Source organism: Belonocnema kinseyi, chromosome 6 (genome assembly GCF_010883055.1).
Source record: "Belonocnema kinseyi isolate 2016_QV_RU_SX_M_011 chromosome 6, B_treatae_v1, whole genome shotgun sequence".
Taxonomy (NCBI): domain Eukaryota; kingdom Metazoa; phylum Arthropoda; class Insecta; order Hymenoptera; family Cynipidae; genus Belonocnema; species Belonocnema kinseyi.
Window position 1 is genome coordinate 49,542,181 of NC_046662.1, and position 23,180 is coordinate 49,565,360.

The 23,180-nt window shown below is 24.9% G+C and overlaps 2 protein-coding genes across 2 annotated transcripts in view; one reads left to right on the top strand and one right to left on the bottom strand.

Moving 5' to 3' along the window:
* Positions 1 to 23,180, bottom strand: part of LOC117175374 (GTP-binding protein RAD-like) — a 256,115-nt gene that overhangs the window by 175,617 nt on the left and 57,318 nt on the right. The gene's annotated exons all lie outside the window — the stretch shown is intronic.
* On the top strand, positions 1,312 to 17,475 carry LOC117175136 (acetylcholine receptor subunit beta-type acr-3-like). The gene is made up of 7 exons (XM_033364715.1): positions 1,312 to 1,540; positions 1,696 to 1,740; positions 4,830 to 4,942; positions 8,264 to 8,477; positions 11,259 to 11,433; positions 14,498 to 14,650; positions 17,020 to 17,475. The coding sequence occupies exons 1-7, from the start codon at positions 1,322 to 1,324 to the stop codon at positions 17,430 to 17,432; spliced, it is 1,332 nt and encodes a 443-aa protein (XP_033220606.1). The 5' UTR covers positions 1,312 to 1,321; the 3' UTR covers positions 17,433 to 17,475.

A 23,180-nucleotide genomic window follows, 5' to 3' on the forward strand; every position in this document is an offset into this window, starting at 1 on the left:
AATTTCTTAATTTAATTTTTTGTGTTTAAAAATTATTTCTTTTAATTTAATAATTCCAATATCTCAGATTTGGTTAAAAATGTTTCTTTTATAAGTTGAACATTCAACTGTACGTTAGAAAATTCATGCGTTTTACAGATAATTCGTCTTTTTCATTATAAAATTAATCTTCTATGTTGTACATTAACTGAAAGATCAAATAAAAAAAATGTTATGTACAAAATAAAAAATCATTATTAATCTTAATCTATTAGACACTTCTTCCATTTAAAAATTCAACACATTTTTTGAAAATTTGTGTATTTTGTTGAAAATTCGTCTTTTTTGCTGGTACATTAATGTTCTTCACAATATTGACATAAAAATCTACTGTTTGGTGAAACATTGCGATGTTCAGTTAAAATTTAATCCCTTTTCTCAAATCAAGTACTTCGTTAAATCTCTTCAAGATTCACATTATTTTTCAAAAATTTTATTTTTAAATAATTTTTTTTTAAATTTAAGAAATAAATTTTTTTCCGAAAATTGAAGTATTTTATTTTTGGTTCAAAAAAATATCATCTATGACTTGAACATTCAACTATTTTCATCTTTATGGGTATAAAATTAATCTTCTTTGTTAAAAAATAATTTAAAAATTGGATTGCAAAAATTCAAAAATGTTAACTTAAATTAAAATTAATTTTTAATTTTCATCTATTAATCACTTTTTTCTCTAAAAAAATTTTTTTAAAGTTATGTACACCACTTTTTGGTGAAAAATTGAACTATTTGGTTAAAAATTGATTTTTTTCTAAACTAATTCGTTAAAATAATTGATTAAGATTCAAATCTTTGATTGAAAATGAATTTTTTATTAATATTTTTATTTTAATTAAAAAATTAATATTTTCAGCTGAAAATTCGATTATTCTCTTTCTGGTTAAAAATTTATGTTTTATAAGCTAAACATTCAACTATTCAGAAGAAAATTAATGTATTTGCTTGTAAATTCGCCTTTTTGGGATAGAAAATTAATCTTCTTGTTTCAAAATTTATCATTGTAGGTTGAGAATGCATGTTTTTTGGTGAAAAGTCGTATTTAAATAAAAAATGAATTTAGATAAATAATTAATCCATTATTTATTTCTATTTATTTCTCGAAATTCTTCAATGAACGTTTTAGGCCCAACAAAAAATTGTGTTTTGATAGCAATAAGTAACTATAATCGTCGGTCCCTTGGGAGGAGACTGGTGTTTCAGATTCAGATTTTATGGGCGTGAATTGTTCCCCTTTACAGGTCATAGTCAGTCCATTCAAATTCAGTGTCCAGGCTCAAACATGTGGATTCAAAAAATTATTATTTTAACTCTTTTTTCAAGCATCGCGTATGCTATATCAGAACGGGATCGTCTTCTAACTGATTGCAAAGAAAATACTGTTCAATCTAAAGAAAAAAAACTCAGAAGTTACTTATTTGATAATTATGACGTTTCGAGTCCACCGTGCGCGAATAAAACTACAATTGAAGTGACGATATACCCAAAGTCAATTGAATTTGTAAGAAGAGTTTTTTTTTTAAATTAAACGAGAATTTATTCAAATTTGTTAAATTAATGATTTAATTTTAATTAATTAATTCAACTTTTATTCAATTTATTAATTAATTTAATTTAATTTAATTTTTGTTAATAATTATTATATTTTTACTTTAGAACGAGATTTCAAACACACTTGAACTCCACAGTAAAACAATAACTGTAAGTATAAGTCTAATAGAATTTAAATTTACTAACATCCTCAGCGTAGTACTTTTGGTGTAGATTTTCTATTTAGGGAAAAATTAAAATTAATTATGAAATGACAATTTCTAATAACTATTTTTTTTTAGTTCTTTTGTATATTTGATTTTAAGTTTCTATAAATATAATTTTTCTATGTTTCTTGACAAAATTATAAAAGATTTTTGAAGATTCCAGAATGTCAACAAAGTTTTTTAAATTTTAATTCAACGAAGGATTTAATATTTCGTATTAAAATTAACTTATTCATGTATGAAATCACAATCTAATAAACCAATTTTTAACAAAATAGATATATTTTCGACTGCAACAGATGACTCAAGAAAATATTTGAACTTTAAACCTACACAGATGAATTTTCACCAAGAATGTAATTTTTAATTAGGAGAGATGTATTTTAAGCCGAATAGTTGAAATTTTAAATAAAAGTTATCAGTGTTAAGAAAAAATTGAAAAGTTGCTATAAAATTTTACCAAAGAAATAAATTTTACAGCAAGTAGTTTTTTTCAAATAAATATTTCAAGTTTTCACCAAATAGTTGAATTTTGAAACAAATAAAAATAACATTCCAACAATAAATTGAATAGTCATATTTACGGGTTAAAAAATTAATTTAAAAAAAACGAACTTTCCCCCACTTTAATTAGATTAAAAAAGGTAAATTTGTAAAAAAAAAGTTTAAGCCACAACCGAAAAGATAAATTTAAAAAAGAAATAGTTAAATTAAAAAAAAATATATAAATTTTCTACAAAAAAGTTAAATTTTTAAACGAACGCTATAAAGTTTAAAAAAGTGAATTTTTTACTAAGCAATTAGTTTTTTAAGTAAGTATTTTAATTTCTAACCAAACAGTGAATTTTTCATCACAATAGTTACTTTTCTACGAAGTAGTTGATTTTCGAAGAAATATTTTAATTTTTAACCAAATAGTTGAATTTTGAAAAAAAATATAAATAACATTTCAACAATAATTGTAATGGTCACATTTACTGTCAGAAAATTAATTTCATACAACAACCAAACGAACTTTCTTTGACTTTAATTAAAACAAAAAAAAATACATTTGTAACAAAATAGTTGAATTCACAACCGGAAAGATAATTTTTCAACAAAAGAGATAAATTTTCTACAAAAAAGTTAAATTTTTAAACCAATGCTATAAAGCTTCAAGAAAGAAGTAAATTTTCTACCAAATAGTAAAGTTTTTAAATAAGTATTTTAATTGTTAACCAAATAGTGAATTTTTCATCAAAATAGTGACTTTTCTACGAAATGGTTAATTTTTCAAAATATTATTTCAATTGCTAACAAAATAGTTGAATTTTGAAACAAATTAAAATAACCAAATAGTGAATTTTTAACTAAAATATTTACTTTTATACAAAGTAGTTAATTTTTCAAAATAGTATTTTAATTTTTAACCAAATAGTTGAATTTTGAAACAAATAAAAAGAACATTTCAACAATAAATTGAACAGTCACATTTACGGGTTAAAAATTAATTTAAAAAGAACGTTCTTTCTCCCACTTTAATTCAACCAAAAAACGTAAATTTGTAAAAAAAATAGTTGAATCCACAACCGAAAAGATAAATTGAAAAAATAGATACATTGATTACAAAAAAGTTGAATTTTTAAACCAACGCTATAAAGTTTAAAAAAGTTAATTTTCTACTAAGTACAAAATAGTCACTTTTCTACAAAGTAGTTAATTTTTCAAAGAAGTATTTGATTTTTTACCAAATAGTTGAATTTTGAGAGAAATAAAAATATTATTTCAACAGTAGTTGAAATAGTTACATTTAAGGTTAGAAAATTAATTTTAACAAAAAATAGATAAATTTTCTACAAAAAAGTTGAATTTTTAAGACAGCACTATATAATTTTTTTAAAAAGTTAATTTTTGTACTAAAGAGTTACTTTTTTGAATACATAGTCCAATTTTCAAACAAATAGTGAAATTTTCACCCAAATAGTTACTTTTCTACAAAGTAGGTAATTTTTTAAAAAAGTATTTTAAGTTATAACCAAATAGTTGAATTTTGAAATAAATAGAAATACAACTCCAGCAATAAATTAGTCACACTCACGGTCTAGAAAATTAATTTAAAAAAATTAAATTTCTCCCACTTTAATTAAATTAAAAAAAGATAAATTTTTAATAAAATAATTGAATCCAAAACTAAATAGATGAATTTTGTACCAAATAGTTGTAGTTAAATTTAACCAAAGGAGACATATTTTCAACCAAATAGTTGAATCCTCTACATTATATTTGATTAAAAAAACATTTTAATTCAAATGAAAAATAGTAGGATACAATTCAAAATACAAATATCCAACAAATTATTTGAAGGTTGAAGCAAAAAGATGAATTTTCATTTAAAAATATTAATTTATAAGTAAAAATTTAAAATTGTACCAAAAAACACGAATTTACAACATGATATATGAATTTGCAACTAAAAAGGATACATTTTTGACCAAACAGTTAAACTTTTTATGAAAACAGATAAATTTTAGATTAAAAATGTAATAGTATAATTTTCAGTGAAACAAACTTATTTTTAAACCAAAAAATCTGATGATTAGGATTTTCAGATATTGAAAAAAATTACAAAATGTTTTTTTAAATTTTGGAAATCTTTCAAAGATTTGAGATATTTTCAATCTCTTCAAAACTTCGCAAATTCTAAAATATCTGTTAAACTGATGGGAGTCATTTCTAGAATTCCCTTAAAATATTCCAGATTCTTTTTGCACAATTTTTTAAATCGTTCGAAATATATTAAAATCTATGAAAATATTCTTTAAAAATTAACTTTTTTTAAATGAAAAACGAGTAAATTTGTTTACAAATCTTAAGAAAATGTTGTGTATTCTCTCAAAATAATCGCATTTTTTCTACATTTTTTTAACTTGCAAAATTGAAAAATTTTGGTTTAACATCTCTACATTATTAAAAAAAATTTTTGATTTGAAAATTATAAAAAATTAAGAAGAAAAAAACGGCAAAAATGATATGTGTAATTATAAATCTTTTTAGGAATGGAACGACGATCGTCTATTGTGGGATGTGGAAAAGTTCAATGTATCTGACATTGGAATCCACGCCTTTGAAGATGTCATTTGGATACCAGAAATATCAGTCCACACATCGTAAGCGGCCGTCCATAAATTACGTTACCAATTTGGGGGCGTGGCGCTAAAAATTACAGTTGGGATCGGGGGGGAAGGGGGCAGTACAATTAATGTTAAAAACTTGGATAAGATTTGGTACGTTTCCTCATAATAAATTTCCCCCCTTTCCCTTTTATTTTTAATTTTCTTTTGCCTCTGCTTGTAAGAAACTTCACTTTTCCCCCTTTACTCGTTTTTTTGTTTAAATGTTAATTGAATAAATACAAACAATTAAGAAAATCCGACTATTTTAAGTCTAAAAGTTTTCTTATGATTTTAGTTCGGAATTGACTTAATTTGGTTAAACATTCTACAATTGGTTGAACATTAATTTATTTTGTTTAAAATGCAACCATTTTGTCAATAAGTTACCTTTTAAGAAATTCAACTACTTGGGTAAGAGTTGAACTACTTAGCTAAAAATGCATTTTTTTTCTTAAAAATTGATCTGCTTCTTTTAAAAAGGAATTCTTTTGTTTTTTAGAAAATTAATCTTCTTGATTTAAAAAAAATAATATTTTGTGGTTCAAAATGTAACTTTCTGGTTAGAAATTAATCTGCTTTGGTTTAGGATCGTACTGTTTTTTGAACAATTCTAATTTCTTGGTTAAATTTAACAGTTTTTTAATTATTTAAAATTAAAACATTTGTTGGTCAAAGTATTAACTTTTAAAATTCTTTGTTTAGAATTTATCTTAATACATTAATTAAAAATTCAACTACTTGGTTGAAATTTAAACTCCTTTGTAAAAAATTCATTTGGTTTTTGATGAAGATTCATAATTTAAGTGTAAAATTTAAAATAAAAATAATTTTATAATAAATGTAACTATTTGGAAAAATTTCGAACTATTTTGTACAAAATTTACTTCCAGTTATAAAATTTTATTTTTGTATTGAAAATTTAACCGTTTTGTAGATAATTCGTCTTTTTATTTTTAAAAATTCAACAATTTTGTTGAATATTGAAGAATTTCGTGGAAAAATCGTCTTTTGGATAGAACATTAATTTTTAGGTGGAAAATTAATCCTTTTGGCTGAAAATTAAACTTTAATCTTAAAAATTCGTCTTTTTTAAAAAACTATTTTGTCAGAAACTCGTTTTTTTCTTCTTAGTTGAAATTTAAATTTGTTTCTTTTGAAAATTTCAATTATGGGGTTAAAACTAAATTTTTCTGCTTGAAAATTAAACATTTCTTGGAAAATGTGCTTGTTTCTCTTTAAAATTCAACAAACTTGTTGAAAATTGATATATTTTGTTAAAAATTAATTTTTTTGGCGAAAAATTAATTTTCTCGGTGAAGAAATTCATTTTTTTATTAAAAGTTAAACTACTTGCTTGCACTCCTTTGTCGTAAATTTGTTTTCCAAAGTAACCTGTTTGGTTTATTATTTCTTTTTTTTGTTATACTTTTTTTGATAATATTAATTTTTCATTTGAAAATTTAACTATTATATTTTTGGTTAGAAATGTAAACATGGAATGTTGTGAATGTAATTATTTGTTAAAAAATTCTCGTATCCTTATGAAAATTCGTTTTTTGTGTCAGAAAATTAATCTTGATTATAGAAAATGCATCTATTTATTCACAACGTCCACTATTTTCTAAAAATAAGTTTTTTACTAATGAAAATTCGACTTTTGGGTCAGAAAATTAATCTTTCTTGGTTGATAATGAACTTTTATTTTAAAGTTTAAGTTTCTTCGTAAAAAATTTTGTTGTGGGTTAAAAATAAAACTAATTAGTTAAGGTTTAACTGTATAGCGGAGAAATCGCATTTTTCGTAAAAAAATTTTTTTTAATAATCGTAAAAAAATCATCTTTCTTCGTTGAAAATGAACTGCTTTTGTTAAAAAATTTACTTTTGGGGTTAAAAAATAAATTTTTCTGTTTAAAAATAAAACTTTTTTTGTTGAAAAGTTGCCTTTTTGTCTTCAAAGGTCAATAAACTTTTCAAAAACTGATATATTTTGTTAAAAATTGGACTTTTTCGGTAGAAAATTAAATTTTTCTGTGAAAAAATTCATATTTTTGATTGAAAATTAAAATGAGCTTGAAAATTAAATTGTTTATCGTTGATTTTTATTTCTTTTTGTAACATTAGACTATTTGGTTATATTTTTTTGTCGAAAATTGAACTATTTTGTTAAAAAGTATTTTCTGTTGTTTAATTAAAATGGTCTAAAATTTTTCTGTTGGTAGAAAGTTTATATTTTTGTTTAAAAAAGTCTTCTTTCTTGGTTGAAAATAAACTTTTTTGTTAAAACTTTAACTGTTTCTGAAAAAATCATCATTTTAGCTTGAAAATATTATTACTTAGTTAAAAGTTGAACTATATTCTGAAAAATTCATCTTTTTGGTCACAAATAAATTTTTGGGTGACAAATTAATATTTTCAATAGAAAATGTTAAAATCTTAGAAATTTGAAGTGTTCTTGTATTTTCGTAAGTTATTAATCTTATCGTTGGAAAAATTTGTCTTTTTGGTGAAAAATGTCATTGTTTCGTTCAAAATTAAATAATTAAATGTTGTTGGTAGAAATTTGAGTTTTGTTAAAAACGCGTCTTTTTGAATGTAACATTTAGCTTGAAAGTTCAACTATTCGTTTAAAAGTAAAAAAATTTTGCTGAAAATTTGTCTTTGGTAAGAAGGAATTTTCTAGGTTAAAAATGCGTCTCTTATTTTAAAAATCTTGAAATCTTAAAAATCTCAAGTATTCAATATTGAATCGAATATAATATTTTAATTAACTTTATTTAATCTTTATTAAGAACATGATAGTTTATTTCTCATATAAATATGTCTCAGATTTAAAGTTAGTTTAAAGAGAAAACTGCCGCGCAGGAGAATGCGCGTTGTTCGACTTAACGAACGCGCATGCGCGGAAATTTCTCGAGGACAATAAAGTGAACTTTACCGGCCTGGGTCGGTAAAATGCCCCCCCCCCTCCCAACAACATTAACCTACTTTTCTGCTCCAAATAATGCTTCGAAAGCAATAGAACCTTACTCGTGTTACAAATAAGTTTTTATTCCCCTATTATTATCCTATTTTAATGAAAAGAAACCCTTTCCTTTGTATTTTGATAGAATTAAGGGTTCAGTTAATTGGGGGGGGGGGGTGCTCTAAAATTGGCAACGAAGTTTAAGGACGTCCTCTGAGCACTATAAAATAAATTGTTATTATTGAAAGGAAAATTGAAGAATAATCGTTTTTGTTTAAAGAAAATGATTTTAATCAATTTAACTTTGTAAATTGAGTGGTAGTAATCATAATAATTATTAAATTTTTTCGTAGTGCAGATTTTAGTCTGGAACAAAAGCCTTCCTCAACTCACTGCTTATTATTTTCTACCGGCTATGTAGGGTGTAAATCATCTATAGTTTATACAGTCAGGTGTCATACGGAATATACTACATGGCCTTATGATGTTCAATATTGTGAATTGCAACTGGGATCGTGGACAGAAGACAACGCCGAATTGAATTTCACATCAAGGTGGACTAATTGGGTATAAATTTAATTTCCTTACCAAATTTTGTATTCCAAAAAATTACAGAAAAGTGTTTAGCAGCCTAAAACATCTTCTTTTTTGGCCTAGGCTGAGAAATATTTTAAATATTGCGATAATGAGTGCCTTTTTTTGAATTGTATATAAATATATCGGACACCATGTTTAAAGTTGCATCATTGCCAGGTAGCGGATTCGAGTCACTGTGAAGTTAGCTGACGAGCACAACTCGGCTCTCACATGAGATCTGAGCTGCGTTTATCACTTGGCTTTACAGTCCCCCTATTTGGCTCCCTGGTAATTGCAAAAGTTATCATAAAGCTAAGATATTAAATTTTATCATATCTTTAAAACAGCAAACAAATAAGTTAATTTTCTAAATAAATAACGAGTTAGTAAATAGTTACAGTTTTCCGTTAACAGAAACCACAAAAATCGTTACTTTTTTAGTTACTTTTTAAATATAGTTAACCAGACTGTCTTTATCAAAATCAATCACTTGTACTGCTGTTTAAGATTTTTTTTCTTTGCTGCTATTCAAATAGCGGCAGCTAGTTTTCGAAAGATTCTTCAGGCTAAAATTAACTAAAAGTGACTGATGTGTAATAATTATGTGCTTAAAGTTGTTTGAAATTCAAAATAATTAAAAAGATTTAATTGAAATTTATGAGAATTCTGGATGAACTCCAAAAGCAATTTAGGATTAATTCGAAAAACAGAACAAATATATTAAAGAAAATTTCAGTTAATGGAGAGGAATATAAGAAAATAAAAAGAATTCGATGATATTCATAAATTTCAAGTGAATTGGAAAATTTGTTTCAATTCAAAATATTTCACTGCTTAAGGGTGAAGTTCAAATGAATTCAAGTAAATAGAACAATTTCAAAAAATTAAGAATATTCTCCTGCTTCTTGAAAATTGGTGGAAATTTCAAAGAATTTAAGAGAATTGAAGAAAATTTATACGAAATGAAGATAAATAAAAAATAATTTGAAGGAATAGAACAAAATTTTCTCAATTAAGAAAAGATTAAATTTCGATTAATAAGAATTTGATAGAATTCAGATGAATTCAATATGAATTTGAAAAGTATTCAGAGCAAATAAAAAAAAAATGTAATCCAAAAAAGAATAATTTAATTTAGTGGATCTCAAGGAAGTTAAAAAAGATCATTATTATGGAAAAAATATAAGGAAATTAACAAGAATTTAGCAAAATTTAACAGATTTCAAAGAAATTTAAAAGAATATTAATTCGAAGAAATAAAAAAACTGCAAATAGATCTGAAAGATCTTAAGATATTTTAAAGGTTTAAGAGTTTAAGTTGAAAGATTTTAAAGAAAAAAAATGCAAAGAAATTTAAAAGAATTTAAGTAAATGCAACAGATTTCAAAGTGATTCAAAAGCATTTAAAGAAATTTAAAAGAATTTAAAAGTATTCGTAGATATTCGAAAGAATTCAAAGCAATTCCCAAAAATTCAACGAAATTAATAAGAATTTAACGAAATCAATAAGAATGAAATAAAATTTTAATGATTCAACAAAATTCAGAAGAATGAAAAAAATTCTACAGTTCGAAAAGAAATTCAAAAGTTTTGAAATAAATTCAGAAGAATTCAAACAGATGCAACACATTTCAAAGAAATTTGAAAGGATTTAAAGAAATTTAGAAAAGCTTAGTAAAATTTAAATAAATTAGATAGAATTAAATGCAGTTTCCACAAATTTAAATAAATTCGAAAAAATACAAATAATATTTAGAAAATAAAAATAAAATCAAAAGGATTAAAAAAATTTAACAGATTTCAAAGAAATTCAGAAGCGTTTAAAAGTATTAAACAAAATTCTGCATGTTTCGAAGAAATTCTTGAGTTGGAAGACTCCCAAAAATAAAATTTTCGAATTGGGGATTTCCAGAATAATAAAATTTCCGAACTGTTTATAACATTGCAGATTTTTAAAATTTCCGAATAATAAAATTCTTGACAGAGAATTGCCTAATTATAAAACATCTGAACAAGGAAATTCCCGAATTTAAACAATTAATTAACAAATTTTTTATTTACTTATCAAAGATTTAATGATCAAATATCTTTATTAAAAAAAATTATGTTTAATATTTAACGTTTTCAAAATAATGTTTAAAATTTAAAATAACAAGAATTGAAGTAAGTTGCATTACGAAAGGTATTTTATCTCAATTATGGTATTTTAAATTCAAAAATTAATTTTAGAAACTCTAAGCATTAAATTGTATTTTTCATTAATATATAATTTCTATAAGAAAATGGTTAATAGTTTAAATTCGTGACTTTTCAAATTCCATAATGTTACTGTCGGGAATTTTATTATTTGGGAATTTTATTGTTCAAGGATTTTTTAATTATTTAATTTCATTTTTCGGAAACTTTGTTATTCGGAAATTTTATTATTCCAGAATTTTCCATTTCAGCAATTTTCCAATTTTGGGAATTCTATTTTTTAGGACTTTGCAGTAATATCTGGATTCTTATTTATTATTGGAAAAAACCCTCTAATTGTTTATATTTAGTAAACTTTGCAATTTGGAAAATTTCTAGTTTAAATATTTTGTAATTCGGCAATTTTCTGTCAGAAATTTTATTATTCGCGACTTTCCAATTCGGTAATATTGTAAACAATTCGGGAAATTTTATCATTCGGGAAAGTTATTATTTGGGAATTTTTTTATTCGGAAATTTGGCAGTGTTGGGAATTTAATTTTTCGCGATTTTGCAGTCGATCTATTAATTTTGCAGATGTGGAGATCCTATGTTCCAAATCCACAATGGGATATTGTCTATAATCACAGTGGATTAAAAAACATAAAAAATAAGTACGAATCTGACGAACTATCATATATGATCTGGATGCAAATTGTCCTAAAAAGGCACAGTGGAATAATGGAAGCTATTTACGTTACACCAGCCATAAGTAAGTAGAGAAAAATTATGTGTATATATCAATTAAATAAATTTTTAACATTCTACAAATGCTTTATCCAATTCATTTGTAGTAATAATATTATGACTATTTTATGGACATTTTAGGCGAAAAAGATCAATTTTCTATAAAACAGTTAAATGTTCTAAACAAAATTATTAATTAAAAAAAACAGTTATAACTTTTTAACAGAAACGTGCATTTTAAACTCAATTCTTAAGTATAAAAAATAGGTGGATTTTAAACCAAAAGATGAATTTTAACTAAGGTGATAAATCTTCAACAAAAACAATTAATTTTTTATAAAATAGTTTAATTTTTAGCTAAGTTAAATTTTTCAGCGAAAAAGACGAATTTCTCAAAAATTAGTAGAATTTTCCAATCGAAATTTGAATTGTTAAGAAAAAAGTTAATTTTGAACTAAATAGTTGACTTATGCACAAAACAGTTTTATTTGCCATAAAAAAGACGCATTTTTAATTAAAATGATGAATCTTTAACTCAAAAAATAAATTTTTACCAAAAAGTGTATTAGTTGATGTTTTAGAAAAATTATTTTAATTTTTAAGCAAAAGCAGCTAAATTCATTTAAAAAATCTTGAGACAAAGTAATGATTAATATTTAGAAAAAAAATTACAAATCAACGAACGAAAATAAAAAACTTAATTTCTCAATTTTCAAGCTAAAAAGAGGAATTTTAAAAAAATTAGTAGAATCTTCAAACCGAAATTATAAACAAAATGGCTTTATTTTCCACCAAAGAGATGCATTTTTAACTAAACGGATGAATATTCTACTCAAAAATTAAATTTTTACCAAAAAGTGTATCAATTGCTGTTTTAGCAAAATTATTGTAATTTTAAAAAAAAAGCAGATAAAGTAATCGAAAAAAAATTTCGAGAAAAACATTGATTCCTAACAAAAAACGAAAGATTTTTCTTAACAAAAATAAATAAAATCATAATAATTATGAACAAAATAGTAATATTTTTAACCAAAAAGGTGCATTTCTAGCTTAATTGATAAATCTTCATGCAAAAGAATTACATTTTTAACAAATTATTTCAATTTTGAGCCAAGTAGTTGAATTATTAACAAAAAAAAAAACTTTCAAGGAAAAAATGTAATGATATATATTTAAAAAAAAAGAATCAAAAACATTTAGAATCAACGAAAGAAAATTTAAAAAATTAATTTTTAAATTTTCAAGCTAAAAAGACGAATTATTCTAAAATTAGTACAATTTTTAATCGGAATTATGCATTTCTAAGAAAAAAGTTAATTTTGAACTAAATATAGTTGAATCATCAAACAAATAGTTTTATTTCCCACCAAAAAGATGCATTTTTAATTAGGATTATAAGTCTTAAACTCAAAAAATAAACTTTTATCAAAAAGTGTATTAGTTTGTGTTTTAGCAAAATTATTTTAATTTTAAAGCAAAAGCAGCTAAATTTGTCTAAAAAAAATTTCGAGAAAATAGTTGATTTCTTAACAAACAAAATAAAAAAAATTTTCATCTCACAAAAAAATTATTATAAACAAAATAGTAATATTTTTAACCAAAGAGGTGAATTTTTAGCTAAACTGATAAATCTTCATGCAAAAATATGAATTTTTAAGAAAGTATTTCAATTTTTAGCCAAGTAGTTGTTGTGCAAAAAAGAAAGAAAAACTTTTAACATATAAAAGTAATGATTTATATTTAAAAAATCGAAAAAAATTTAAAATGAACAAAAGAAAATTTAAAAAATTTAATTTATCAATCTTGAAGCTAAAAAGACGAATTTTTCACAAATTATTAGAGTCTTTAAAACGAGATTGTAAACAAAATAGCTTTATTTCCCACCAAAGAGATGCATTTTTAACTAAACTGATGAATTTTTAACTCAAAAATAATTTTTTACCGAAAAGTGTATTAATTGATGTTTTAGCAAAATTATTTTAATTTGAAAGAAAAAGCAGCTAAATTAATCGACAAAAAATTTTTAAAATGGTTGATTTCTTAACAAAAAAGGAAGAGTTTTCATTAAAAAAAAATATAAAAAAATAATTATAATTCTAAACAAAATTGTAATATTTTTCACCAAAGAGGTGAATTTTTAGCTAAATTAATAAATCTTTATGCAAAAGAATGAAGTTTTAACAAATCTTCAATCTTTAGCCAAGTAGTAGATGATAAATGTAATGATTGATATTCAAACCCAAAAAAAAAGAATCGAAAAAATTTTAAATCAACGAAAGAAAATTTAAAAAAATTTATTTCTCAATTTTCAAGCTAAAATGACGAATTATACAAAAATGAGTAGAAATTTTAAATCGAAATTCTAAATTTTATAGAAAAAAGTTAATTTTCAACTAAATAGTTAAATTATCAACAAAATAGTTTTATTTCCCACCAAAAAGATGCATTTTTGATTCAAATAATGAATCCTCAACTCAAAAAATACATTTTAAACAAAAAGTGTATTAGTCGGTGTTTTAGCAAAATGATTTTAATTTTAAAGCCAAAGTAGCTGCAAAACAATTAATTACAAGAAATTGTAATATGTTTAACCAGAGGTAAATTTTTAGCTAAATTGATAAATCACGAAAAAAATGATTTTTTAACCAAGGATTTCAATTTTTAGCCAAATAGTTGAATTCTCCACAAAAAAAGAGAAAGCCGTAATGAAAAATGTAATAATTAATATTTAAAACAAAACAAAAAAGTCGAAAAGATTTAAAATCAACAAAAGAAAATTAAAAAAAAAAAAATTTCTCAATTTTCAAGCTAAAAAGACGAATGTACTACCAAACATTTCAATTTTTAACCCAAAAGTATGAATTTTCATTAAAAATTTTTGAATTTTGAACCGCAAATTATACATTTTTTTTACAAAATATGTACATTTTCAACCAAAGAGATCAATTTTTAAGTAAAATAATGAATCTTCGACTAAAATGATGAATCTTCAAAAAAGAAAATAAATAATCTAATCTAAAAATTATTTATCTGTATAGAATAAATAAATTTTTTAAAGTTTTTATATGATTTATTTCATTCATTTTCAGCATTAATGTCGTTGACTCTCATGGCTTTGTGGATGGAATGTAATTCTTTTGAACGACTTATAATTGTATGCATTAATTTTATTTGCCATCTTTTGTGCATTCTAAATCTTCATTGGAGCCTACCAAATAATGGACAAGCTACCCCGCTTATTCGTACGTATGCCATTCAATATTTATTTAAGAATTCATAAATTAATATTACAAAAATCAGAAAACAAGACGTTTAAAAAAATACTTTTATATGGTATCACTTCTAAAAAAATTTCAAACGATTTATTTATTAATATTTATAGTCATAAAAAGATTTACAAGACAAAATTATTCAAAAACAGTAAAAATAGAGAGATTTTGAACAAAAATTGGGTAATAAGTTAAAATAAAATATTGTGGGTATTGATAATTAAATTGAATTCAAACGTTTCAAGCTCCTACTGGTTCGAAAATTTAAAATAAAATAGTTGAATTTTTTAACAAATAATTGTTCAGCAACTTTTTGTTTTTTCTCAGGAAAATTTTGTTTTCAAAAGAGGATCTTTTTTCAAATTACAATAGGTGATTTGAAAAAAGATCCTCATTTGAAAAAAAATTTTAATGTAGAAAAAAATTGTTTGGACAAAAATAAAAATGAAAAGGCAACCAACCAATCCCCTTCCTTCTTTTTTTGAAATTGGATCTTTTTCCAAAGTCTCATTTTTCCTTCCACTTTTTTATTTTTGTCCACAAAAAATTTTCTTAAGTAGAATATTTTTTTTTAAAGAAGGTCTTTTTTCAAATTACAATAGAAAAATTTAATGGCGGTTGTTCAAATTTTGTTGTTGAATTTTTGGTTTTATTTACAGGTATTCTATACATAAACCATTAAGTTAAATTTTCTTAAGAAAGAAAATACAGGTTAACAAAATTGTTAAATTTTAAACCCGAAAAGAAGAATTTTCAACAAAATGGGTACATTGTCAACTAGACAGATATATGTTGAACAAATTTGTAAAAATTTTTAACAAACTAGCTGAATTTACAACAACAAAAAAATTAATTCTCTTCCGAACGGTTGAATTTTCAACTTAAAAGAATAAATATTTAATAAAAATTTAATTTTTAACAAAATAATTACATTTTCCACAATAGTTGAATTTTTAACTGGAAGGATTGAATTTTCATCAAATTAGTTACATTTTTCTCGAATAAGATCAATTCTTGACTAAAATGATCAATCTTTTTACTAAAAAAAAATTTTTAAGACAAATGTAATAGTTTATATTCAACAAAAATAGATTTTAATTTTAAAGCAAAAACAGCTGAATTCATCGAGAAAGACAACATTGCTCGAAAATAGTTAATTTCTCAACCAAAAAATATTTTTAAGCAAAGAAAAACAAAATTAACCAAATAGTTGATATTTAAACAAACAAAAAAGTAAATTTTAAATTGGAAGCATTCTTTTAAAATCGAAAAAAGAAAAAAGTGTCTGCCGAATTACTGAATTTTCAAACCAAAAAGGAAAAATTTAAAAAAAAAAAACATCTAAATCTTCAAATCAAACAAAATGGTTAATTTCTATCAATATAGGTATATTTTCACCTTTAAGCTTAATAGTTGGATTTTCAGGAACAACAAATTGTCTCATTCTGTGCCCAGAATGTCAGTTAACAAAAATTTGAAAACTAGTTTCAGAAATAATATTTCTGAATATGTAATAAAATGTACGCATTTTGCTACATACTAAGAGATATTATTTCTGAAATTAAAGTATGTTAATTTTGTCTGTAAACAACAAATTCGGAATATCGAAAATATATTTTCGAAAAATGTTTATCTTCATAATTTTGATATTTTCGTGGATACTCTTTTTTTAATATTTCTTCTTTCAGATGTAATTCTTTTTTAGCTGGCATTAAAAAACAATTTAAACTTGTAAGAGCTTTCAACTAATAAAATTGCATTATAAATCAAATTTATAAATCTAGGGACACAAAAACAAAAGAATTTAGGTTTCTTAAATAGTTATATTTGTGCTTTTCAAATTATTTCTTTTTAGCTTACTTGAGAAAAATAATTTCAATAGCTAAGTGTTCTGTACTATGAAAAATAAATCAGACAAAATTGACAATAATAAGGAATCAAGATTTATCAACTAATAAAAATCCATTTTTAAAATTAAAACATATGCAAACTTTGTGAAATTTATTTTTATCAGTAGATCCCTCTGAAATGTTTAAAAGATTTTTCAAAGCTAGCTAAAAAAATTTCTAATTTTTGGACCAAATTAAAAAGTTGTTATGATAATCTTGTAGGGCTATCGAAAATTAACATTTTTCTTTTCAAGTACTATGAACAAGTGTACAGAGAATTTTTGAATCCTGAAAAAAGGTGGTCCCAATAATTTTCAAAATGCGCTCACTTTTAGAATTTTTGACAAAAACTGGGGAGGTCAAATTTTACACAAATCTAATACCTTCTCAGATGAGAATGTAATAATATTATTAATATAAATTTAAACTAATTTTCACAATAAAATCTTGCAGTGCTTTTTTATGAAAATTCCCTAATGTTGGCTGGATTTACACTTTTATTGACTGTCATTCTCTGCAAATTACAAAAACTGAACAAGGAGGCTCCGAAGTTCCTAACATCTGCAGCAACTTACGTCTTAAAGAGCAGAATAGGACAAGTTTTTTTGGTAAATATTTTGGATCCAAAAGTTTACATGGGATTAAATGAGATTGAGGATGATGCAATTTTGACCACTCCAGCGAAAAAAAAGCAGACTTGGAAGTATGTCTCTATCCTCATTGGATGGATTTCTTTCACTGGAGTTCTTATTATCTACTTTGTAATGCTCATAAATAACATTCCTAGGGATTCATCTTATTATAATTCTGACCTCTTTGAAATCGTATTTAGAAATAAAAAAGACATTTTCACCAATTCTTTATAAAAAATTTCTCAAACTAAAGGAAACCTTTAAGAGAAAAAGGAATTTGCAATAAAGACAACTATATTGATGTGAGAACTATCAGTGTTTTTAAAACCGCTATCCCACGCAATCGTTTACAATCCCTACTTATCCCATAAAAATTCGATGCAAACCCATGCAATTACTTTTATATCTGATTTTAGCAGTATTTGTTATATTTTTAATTCTGGCAATGAATCCTATACTGCCGATAACCTTTCTACCGTCGAATAACTTCTAATATCTTCTCTTCGCTTAAAACAATGTTGCATGATATTTTCTTTCTCCTTTCTTCAAAGATCATGATTTTTGTATTATTTCAGTTCCTTTTAAGGTCTATGTTCTGCATTCTAGTATTTAGTCTATTCAACATTCTCTATTTTTTTAAGATACGTGGGTTGGCAAACTCTAACGCACGTACCTTAACTGTTCCAATATCCACACCTTCTTCGTCTAAGACGGGCGTTCCAAGAGACTATCATTATATATTAATCCTACTTGATCTATCCCTGACAAAAGTTTTTTTCCAAGTCAGCAAATGTAAAGAAAACTGTTTTCTTTACGCTCAAACTTTTTTCTGTGATCTATCTTGAGCTAAATGTTTGATCTGCACATGATATTCCCGGCATGAATTGATTTTGAACTTCCCGTATCTTTTCTTCTGTTATTTTTCTTACCCTATCAATACATTTTTTTCTACGGTACTTAGTGAACTAATACCTCTGTAATTCTTGCAGTTGCTTTTATCACACTTTCCTTTGTATACACAAATTTTCAACAAAAGAGTTGAATTTCAAACCAAAGAGATGAATTTGAAATTAATGAACTTTCAAATAAAGAGTTCAAGATTCGATCTGGACGATGATTTTTTAACCAAGAAGATTCATTTTGTAAAAAGGAAATAGTTACATTTTGAACCAGAGATGAATCTGGAAGCAAAAAAATAAACATTTTTTTTACAAAGTACTTCCATTTTGCAAGAAATTTGTATTATCATCAAAGAATAACAGGAATTCCTATAGTCCTTTCAGACTAGATGGTATGAATAAAAAATTATTTTAAATAAAATTTGTTTAGCGAAAAGATCTTCTCCTTTGCTCCACCGGGAACTGAACCACAGAACTTCTGATTACCGGTTTAGTGCCTTTCGCTTAAGCTACTAGAGAGATTGAAAGAAGAATCATTTTTTTAAATACATGTATTTTTTTAGGTATGACGTATTCAAATTTTTAATAAATCTGTATTTTCATCAGTAAAAAACAGGAATTATTACAGATTTTTCAGACTACATAGAACTATGAATCAAAACATTTTTCAAATAAAGTTTATTCTAAAAAAAGATGTTGACTCCGCTAAGAATTGAACCACAGAACTTTCAATTTTTGTTCGGGTTTTTTCCTTTTTGGTTACTAGAGAAATCGAAAGAAGAATCCTTTTTCAGAAATACACCCGTTATTTTTCCGGGTGTTAAGAATTTAAATTTTTCAAGGAATCTGTATTATTATCAGAGAATGACAAGAATGATTAATATCGTTTCAGAATAAAGGGAGCTATAAATTAAAAATTTGATTCTATTGCCGGTTGAATGCGTTTCCCTTAAGCTACTAGAGAGATCAAAAGCAGAATCCTTTTTCAAAAATACACGTATTATTTTGCCAGGTGTTACGTATTCAAAATTTTTAGGGAATCTGTATTATCATCCGATTGCTGGTCGGATGCTTTTCCCTTAAGGGCATGTGATACTTAGAAAATTGTCGATTTTACCAGTTTTTTGTTCCCACAGATTTTTTTCTAGAATAATAAATATGTTATCTTAAAAATTTGGGAAATGATAGCGAACATGCTAACGGACGTCCCCACACACTTTTTTTGTAGGTTAATTAAAAAAAGTTTTAATTTAGAAAAAATGTGATTAATTTGCATAGCGGTTAGGAAATAGTTTCGATTTTTTCAGTTTTGGATTCTCACGGCTTTTTTCCTAGGATAAAACATATTTTGCCTTCAAAATTTGGGAAATGATAGCCAACGCCCTAACGGACGTCCCCGCAAACTTTTTTTGTGTTTTTTTATCAAAATTTTTTTGATATTGCTAACAACGTGCGTGTATATTTCGAGGTTATGTGTGTTAAAATTCACCCGAGTGTTACTTCCAAACTACACAATATTTTTTGCCGAAAACTTTGGACTTACAAATAAACATAGTAACTAATCTCCCGGAACTAACCTTGTTTGCCAAAAATCAAAAAAAGTTTATTTCATAAATAATTTCCAGATTATCGGTAAAGCAGAGATGAAAAACGACGTAACCTCAAAATAATGCATATGCATAAAATTTTTATTTAGCACAATACATTTTTTTGTTATTATACCTCAAAAAAGAGTCTGGGGACGTCCGTTATGATATTTTATAGCATTTTCGAATTCAGTTTTTAAAAATGTTCATTTTTGTGGAAAAAGCCGGGGAAACTGTAAGTATCACATGCCCTTAAGCTACTAAAGAGTTCAAAAGAAGAATCCTTTTTCAGAAATACCTGGATTATTTTGCCAGTTGTTACGTATTTAAAATTTTTCAAGGAATCTGAATTATCGTCAGAGAATAACAGAAAATTGTGACGTCTTTTCAGACTAGATAGAGCAGTGAATTAAAAAAAATTTTAATGAAACTTCGTCTGAAAAAATATCTTTACTACACTGGAAATCGAACAACATAACTTCCGATTGCCGGTCGGGTGATTCTTTTTAAGCTACTATAGATATCAAAAGAAGAATCCTTTTTCAGAAATACACGCCTTATTTTGCCAGGTGTGACATGTACACATTTTTTTAAGGAATCTGTATTATCATCAGAGAATAACAGAATTTCTTATTGTCTTCACAGACTAGATGGAGCAATAAATTAAACACTTTTTAAATTTCATTTTTTTCTCAAAAAAGATCTTTTTCGTTCGCTCCACTGAGGATCGAACCACAGAACTTACTATTGCCTTCAAGTGCTTTTCCCTTAAGCTGCTAGAGAGATCGAAAGAAAAACCCTTTGAAGAAGTACACACATTATTTTTCCATTTATTATTTATTCAAATTTTTCAAGGAATCTGTAATATATTTAAATAATATTAGAAATTCCTAAAGTCGTTTTAGACTAGATGGAGCTATGAATTAAATACTTTTTAAATTAATTTTTTTTTCTCAAAAAAGATCTTCATTCACTCCACTGTAAATCGAAATACAGAACTTACTATTGGCATTCAGGTGCTTCTCCCTTAAGCTACTAGAGAGATCCAAAAAATAATATTTTTTGCTCTAGTAGCTTAAGGGGAAAGCACTCGACAGGCAATCGGAAGTTCTGTGGTTCGATCCCCATCGGATCGAAGATCTTTTTCCAGGAAACATTTTATTTAAAGAAAGTTCCATTTTCAAAGAAACAGCTTTTTGCTTGACAAAAAATATTACACACTATCAAAATAGTTGCATTTTTGACAAACTAATTAAATTTTTAACCAAAGAGTAGAAGTTTGAACCAATCGAGATGAATTTGGAACCAAAAATATATTCGTAGAGTTTTCAATCAAAAATAATTTTTTTTTAAATAAATAAAGCATAAAATAAAGGGTAAGTTTCTAAGAAAAAATAGAATTGTTTGTGTGTTTGATCAATATAAAATCAATATAAAAAGAGTGGACGTAAATTGAATTCCACTAAACCCTTGTCCCCGAAAAAGGGGAGTTAACAATATTAATTTTCACAATTAATTAATTAATTCTTCATCTCTATTTATTTCTTATAATTTCTGAACAAAGTTTTTTGGACTTACCAAAATTTCATTTTGGTAGCAATGGTTAACCATAATCGCTGGTCCCTTGGGACGAGTCTGGTGTTTCAGATTCAGATTTTATGGGCGTAATACGTGTCTGTTTACGTGTATTTGGCAGTCGATTAAAATTCAGTGGCCAGAATTAAGAATGTGGAGTCATAAAATAATTTTTACGACTTTTTTTGTAAGCATCGCTTGTGCTTTATTAGATCGAGATCGTTTTCTAATTCGTTGTAAAGAAAATACTGTTCAAAACTCAGAAAGTACTTATTTGATAATAATTATGTCATTTGGAGTCCACCGTACACGAATAAAATTACAATTGAAGTGACGATATACCCAAGGTCCTTGGAATTTGTAAGATATTTTTTTTTAATAAAAAAATTATTTTTAGCATCTTATTCTCATTTATAATTATTATATTTTTATTTTAGGATGAGATAACAAAAACACTTAAACTCCACAGTGATATAACAGCTGTAAGTACAAGTCTGATACTTAATAAACAAAAACTTAATAAGAAATTAACATTTTAAATATAATTTTTTTCAATTAGTTTTCTTTTAAGTTATATAAATATAATTTTTCTGCGATTTTCGAGAAAATGTAAAAATACTTTTGAAAATTTCCGACATGTCAAAAAAGTATCTCACGCTATGAATTTTCGAAAAGAAGAGTTGCTTTTCTACTAAGTACTTAATTTTTCAAATAAATATTTCAATTTTTAATCAAATAGATGAATATTTCACAAAATAGTTAAATTAAAAAAAAATACTTCAACCACAAATGAAATAGTTACATGCAAGGTTTGAAAAAATAAATTTAAGAAAAAAATGATACTACTTTAGACGAAACATAGAAGATAAATTTGTAACTAAGTAGCTAAATCCGCAACGGAATAGATGAATTTTCAACAAAATAGTTACTTTTCTAAGAAATAGTTCATTCTAATTTTCATTGTAACTTTTTTATTAGAAGTCATCACAAATCTATTTTTTTAAATTTCTTGAAATATTTACCATTTTTAATTTTTTTTCTATCTTTGCAAAACTTAAATTATTTTAAGTTTTTTTTTAAACTTGCAAAATTGCAAACTCTTACTTTAATACTACATTCACTTTAATACTACATTCGTTTTAAAATATTTAAATAATGATTTGAAATGTTTTGAAATTCTAGGAATCTTAAGAAACAAATTTTATTTTCTTGAAATGTTCAAAAATTCGTTAAAAGTTATTTTTTTCAAATCTTCAAAAAACTACTTCTGAAACTTAGAAATATTTTTCGCATTACATTAATTTTTGTCTGAAGTTGTCGGGAATCTTATAATTAAAAAAATGGTCATAAAACTTTCAGATTCTTTTTCAACATATTCTAAAATCTGAAAACTTGTAATTTATATAAAATAAAAAGATAAATAAAATCTTATCATCAGTATCGGCAATATTTTCTTTACCGGAAACAAACATTTATTTCCGCCGGTAGCAAAATTTTAAATACATAATTATTTCCCAATATAAAAAAAATTTAGATTTAAATTGTCTCTTTATCGATAATATTTAGAAACATTTCGAACTTAATTTAATCATTAAGTAAAATGTTAAATTTGCAAATTCTAACTACCTTAATTGCAGTACAATTTAAAATACTTATAACTTCATTTCGACGCCCCTACTCTAAACTGCTTCACGTCACGCTTCGGTGATTTTTGGCGCCAGGTCGCGTTTAGGCGGTGTACAGCTCTCTGTCGTATTTTGTCGCTGTATCGCTCCAGGTCCTATGTCTAATACACAGGATAGATGTACGAGGGTAGTTCGATAAGTGCTTAGAATGAAGTATAAAAACAATTTTTTTTGGGTAAATTTTTTTTTATTTTTCAACATAATCTCCTTGGAGCTCTATACACTTGGTCAATCGCT